Genomic DNA, 6000 nt, shown 5'->3' on the forward strand with positions numbered 1-6000 from the left:
TCAAGAGCTGAGGGGCAGAACTCCAGAGGGTAAAGCTTAGATGGTTGAAGGCATGTTTGACAGTTTTTGGATGAAAAAGGGAAACATGAAAAAGAAATTGAGAGCTCTTGCATGTTGGAATAGAGACAGACAATGAATTCAAACATAAATTGAGGCGTTTAGAAACTGGGAGCCAATGAAAGTCATTTAGAATGGAGTAATTAGATCACTATCTATCACAAGATATAATTCAAGATGCAGAATTTTTGAATTTTGCTGCATATTTAGAGCAAAGAATTGAAACCCAGGCCATGGTAGCACGGAAATAGTTATTTTTAAAGATGATGAAAGCAGTAATGAGTGTTTCAACAGCAACCAGGCTAAGGCAGATGCACAAAAATCAAAGTTATGGATGCAGATGTAGACAATCTCCATTACAGAATTAAATGGCATCCTGAACTTATACAGATGCACCAGATAAAGCATTCTATCTGGTTGCACAATGGCTTGGTACAGCAATTTCTGTGCCCCGGACCATAAGAAAACACAAAGTGGTGTGCACAGCTGAGACCATCACAGAAGCCAACCACCCATCCGTGGACTCCATCTATAGTTCTTGTTGCAGCGGAAAAGCTGCCAACGTCTTCAAAGACTCCTCCCACCCCGGTAATACTCTCTTCTGATATCTTCTGTGATTCAGAAGCTTGAATACATATACCAACAGGTTCAAGAACAGCCTCTTCTGTGCTGTTATTAGACTGCTGAATGGACCTGTGCAATTTCACATGTAATGTTGACCATGTTTCTCTGTACCTCCTGTAAAGTCATAACTTTGAATGCCTCACTCAGTTTAAGCACCCTGTGAATCATATGACCTTGTTTGTATTGTTCTGCCAGTACTGCTTGCAAAACAGAACTTTTCACCGTATTTAGGTATATGTGACAACAATAAATTGAATCAAATCAAAATCATTTTACAGTTAAATATATTGCCATGATTGAAATTGGCCTAGTTCAATCAAGACAGTAATCAAAAGTGGAGATACTACCAGGGGCAGACTCCCAAAGTTTAACTGGAGCACAATGTCGTTCATTCAAGACTGCATTGGATTATAAATAAAGCCTTCTCTGGAGATGGTTTGAACATGATTAGATAGGTATGAGTCGGATCAAGCAAGGATAGCTCCAGAAATATGGACAGAGGAAGGTAGGGAATGAAAGAGGATGTTATGGTCAGTCTTGTCAAAGACTGCAAAGAAGTCAAGCAGGAATTGTAAGGGTAAGCTGAAGCGCTGAAAAGATGGAAAAGTAACAATTGTTTGGGCAGGGGGGGCAGTGGTCCCTCTAAACTGCACATCTGTGTGAGCACACAACAGGTCTGTTGAGTGCTAAACAAGTAATTTTTATAGTCATGTAGCATATGATGGTTAAATGAGGTTTACTGCATGGCCAACCCACAAGCAGAGAATCATTGAACTCATCCCAAGTCAGGAAGGTAATGAATGAGAACCAAGCCTGAACTGATTAATGATGTGGATTTAATAGTCACTAGTTACTCGTGTCAGCTGCTCATTGGGTCTGAAGCACTTGTCTCTGTTATGATCCTGCCGTCGCATCTCTTGCTCACTGCTTCCTTCCCTGGCTCTCCCATTCACAATATCTCTTCCTCCTTAAGTCACTTCCTTCCTCCCTCCTCTTCTGAGCCCTTGCTCACAGTCATAGATAACTTTTTAAACTATGTGTGTAGGTTTTATTTGTTTCCACAGTGATGCATATCTGCATATTACTTTGACATGGTGCATATAACAAAGCTTGTCCCACACAGATAGAAAAAGGTAGAGGGAACATTGGAGAGGAGGTCAAGATGTGATTTGATGAATAGAAGTGTACTGCCCCTATTGTAACTTGAATGGGGCAGATATAGCTAAGTGAGGAATCTTCACCATTACCATTGTATGCTTCAGATGTGTCTAAGACCCAAGGGCACAAGTTTAAGGTGAGAAAAACGTCTTTCACCCAGATGTTGGTAGAAATATGAAACATGGTGTCTGAGAGAGTCGGGGAGGCAGGTGCTGTCGCAACATTTAAAAAGCATCTGGATGAGCTCTTAAAATGCCAGGGCACAGTAAGTATGGACCTAGTGCAGGTAGATCGGATTTGAATTAATTGATTCCTGTAACTCAAAGAGGATGAATTAGAAGTTGATAATTCCAATGCACTTGGTATAGTTGAAATTTCTTTCTTTGGCAGGGGATAAGAATTGAGTAAAAGGAAATACTGAATTAAAACTGCACTCACGGAAACTGGTGGCTGTGATGTCAAACAGATGTGTGTCAAAGAACCAGAAGGAAAGAAATATTGGAAGCACTTCCATGCTCCTATTCAAGTAGTGCTATGAAATGTGGTATTTGCCCCTAAAAAGGCATGCAGGACGATAACTTAACAATATCTCTTCTGATATAAAAGCTAGCATCTTTGTGTATCACTCCTTCAGTCACGGCAGTGTTGAACTTCAGCCTAGAATATGTGTTCAGTCTATGCCTTGAGGCTTGAATCTACAATTTTGTGAATCTAGGGCAAGAATTACCACTTAACCATCACTAAAACTTACCAAGCTTTTATGTGTCAATCAAATTGAAAACATAAAGGCAACAAGGCTTTCAGTTACAATTTGAAGTGTGGTGTTTGACCTCTGTATATGACCAGCAGCTAAAGTCCTATATGTTTGTAGGTTTGTGCTTACAAGAGTAATAAATTTGGAGTCAGTTGGCAGCAATATTTCATGGTATGCATATTATTGCTCATGTATGTTGTAAACATTGCACCTGTTTCAAGTTGTGTCATTGTGTGGTTGGTTGGTTCACCGAGTTGGTTTGTTTTTCCGCAAACGTTTCACTACCCTGCTGGGTAACATCATCAGTGCAGCCTCTGATGAAGCATTGTTGTGTTTCCCACCTGGTGTTTAAACTCTGGTGTCCGTTGAGCTGGATTACCTCACTTCCAGTTTCCCTTTGCAGTGGAGTATATATGGGATCCAGCTCAATATATTTGTTGATAGCTTTCTTAGTGGAGAGCCAGGCCACTAGGATTACCCATGCTTGTCCCTGCTTGGCCTGTCCCAGGATCCTGGTGTTGTCCCAATCAAACTGGTGGTTTTCTTTATCCATGTGGATGGAGATGAGTGAGTATTGGTCACGTTTGTTGTTGTAAGTTGATATTTGTGTACTCTGGCTAATTTTCTTCCTGTCTGTCCAATGTAATGTTTGTCACAGTCTTTGCAAGGAATCTTGTATATGATGTTCGTTCTGTCCACAGTGGGTAATGGGTCTGTGGCTCAGGTTAGCAGTTGGCGTAGGGTTGATGTGGGTTTGTGCGCTACCCTGATATCCAGTGGTCAAAGGAGTCTTGTGTCAGTTCAGATGTGTTCTTGATGTATGGTAGTGTGATGAGTGTGTTAGGGTGTGCAGTATCTTCCTATTGTTTTTGTAATAGGCATTGTCTGACCCAGTTGTTTGGGTATCCGTTGTCCTTGAATACCTGGAGGAGGTACGCTTTTTCCATATCATCTTCCATATTTATTTTTGAGTCTTTCAGATCATGCACTGAGTGTCAAGGCTACCTACTAGCTGATGCCACTTGAAACTTCACTGATAATATGTTCAAAAACTGCTAAACTGACACACACATTGGCCAGAATTCAGGTCTGTCTCGCAAATTCTTTAAGGCATAACCAGAGTTTGGCACTCCCCTCTAAGGAGATCTTTGAACATAAAGAGCATACCTTCAAACAATTGACAAAATAAATTTGAGTTGGCCACATTTGATGACCTTGAGTTGGCTCCACTGTATCGTTTTGCCAAAAGCTTTTAATGTGTTTAAGGAATTCTTTAAAAAAAAATTCTGATGGCAAGATGAAAGTCTCAGTAGGCATGAATACAATTAAAACATTGCATTTGAAAGAATGAAATTTCACTCTTTGATTTCTCATCTAATGCTGCTTTTCTTCAGGCCATAAACCAATGTTGAAAGAGCAGATAGGCGTCTTGCTTTCAGACTGGGGGCCATATGGTGCGAACTACAAATTGCAGACAACTTAAAAGCCATGTTTACCAACAGGAACATATCACAATTTTGCTTCTGTTTTATTTTTCAGGTACTCATTGGCCATTTGTATACCACTCAAAAGCTCATCATTGAAAATCAGTGAAACTGACATTCAAAGTCGACATGTATTTTGGAAGAGTAAATTTGTCTATCAACATCTACTCAACTATCTGGAATTCATGGCATCCGAACCATCAAAGAACTAAAGCTTCTTTCTCCTGCATATTCCACAGATTAAAAGATTTTCATGATAGTGGTTTGGCATCATTGAAATCAGTTAATTTAGTTTCACTGCTGATACAGTTCTACAATACCAGTGATTGGATGACCGATATTGAATAACCAATATTTTATGATATTGGTGAAATGGTACAGATCAATTGTATACATTTTTGTATAATTCTAATGTGTTGGGTTTTTAACAAACAGTGACAAGATGATATATGAATGGTTAAAAATTAAAACTGATTCTCTGCATAATCAAAAAAAATGCTGAAGATAAATTCACTTACAAAATAAAGTTGAAGCATCTGCTTTTGCCTAACGTTTTGTATGAGAATAATCTCTACAAATATTTACATTGTTAGTGCCCTAATTTTGAAGTGGTCCAAATTATTTATAACTTGCTCTCCGCACTATTGATGGAATGGTTCTGTACCAAAACATTCTGATACATTTTAAATAAATAACTTTACTGCATTATGAATACTGCATTTATTTGTAATTCACATCATTAGAATGTATATACAGTGACACCCAGTTTGGGTTCCGCCAGGGCCACTCAGCTCCTGATCTCATTACAGCCTTGGTTCAAACATGGACAAAAGAATTGAATTCCAGAGGTGAGGTGACAGTGACAGCCCTTGATATCAAGGTTGCAGTCGACCAAGTGTCGCATCAAGGAGCCCTCGCAAAACTGGAATCAATGCATATCGGGCAAACTATCTGGTGGTCGGAGTCATATCTGGCGCATAAGAAGATGGTTGTGTTTGTTGGCGGTCAGCCCCGGGACACCTCTGCAGGAGTTCCTCAGCGTAGAGTTCTAGGCCCAACCATCTTCAGCTGCTCCACCACTGACCTTCCCTCCAACATAAGGTCAGAAGTGGGGTGTTCACTGATAATTGCATAATGTTCACCACTCGTGACTCCTCAGATACTGAAGCAGTCCATGTTCACATGCAATGAAATCTGGACAATATCCAGGCTAGGGCTGACAAGTGGCAAGTGACATTCGTGCCACACAAATACCAGGCTATGACCATCACCAATAAGAGACAATCTAACCACCATCCCTTGACATTCAGTGGTGTTACCACCACTGAATCCCCCACTATCAACATCCTGGGTGTTATCATTGACCATGAACTCAACTGGACTCACCACATTACAAGGGCAAGCTACAAAGGCAAGCCTGAAGCTCGGAATACTGCGGTGTGTAACTCACCTCCTGACTCTTCAAAGCCTGTCTGCCATCTACAAGGCACAAGTAAGGAATGTGATGGAATAGTCCCCACTTGCCTGGATGAGTGCAGCCCCAATAACACTCAAGAAGCTTAACAGCATCCAAGACAAAGTAGCCTGCTTGATTGGCAGTACATCCACAAGCATTCACTCCCTCCACCACCAACGATCAGTAGCAGTGGTGTGTATTATCTACAAGATGCACTGCAGAAATTCACCAAAGATCCTTGGACAATACCTTCCAAACCCATGCCCACTTCAATCTAGAAGTACAAGGGCATCAGACATATGGGAACAGCACCACATCAAAGTTCCCCTCCAAGTCACTCACCATCCTGACTTGGAATTATATCGCCATTCCTTCACTGTTGCTGGGTCAAAATCTTGAAATTCCCTCCATAACAGCATTGCTGGTCAACCCACAGCAGGGAAACTGCAACAGTTCAAGACAGCTCA

General features: G+C 40.8%; 1 protein-coding gene across 1 annotated transcript in view; it reads left to right on the forward strand.

The window, feature by feature from the left end:
• The window catches only part of LOC125446915 (LYR motif-containing protein 4), a 165760-nt gene extending 160971 nt beyond the window's left edge, over positions 1-4789 (forward strand). Inside the window, exon 3 of the mRNA XM_048520924.2 lies at positions 4133-4789. Within this exon, the coding sequence (XP_048376881.1) occupies positions 4133-4186 (54 nt within the window). The 3' untranslated portion in view covers positions 4187-4789. The remainder of the gene's footprint in view (positions 1-4132) is intronic.
• Positions 4790-6000: the final 1211 nt, after the last annotated feature.

The sequence above is a fragment of the Stegostoma tigrinum genome, chromosome 2, assembly GCF_030684315.1.
Source record: "Stegostoma tigrinum isolate sSteTig4 chromosome 2, sSteTig4.hap1, whole genome shotgun sequence".
Lineage (NCBI taxonomy): Eukaryota > Metazoa > Chordata > Chondrichthyes > Orectolobiformes > Stegostomatidae > Stegostoma > Stegostoma tigrinum.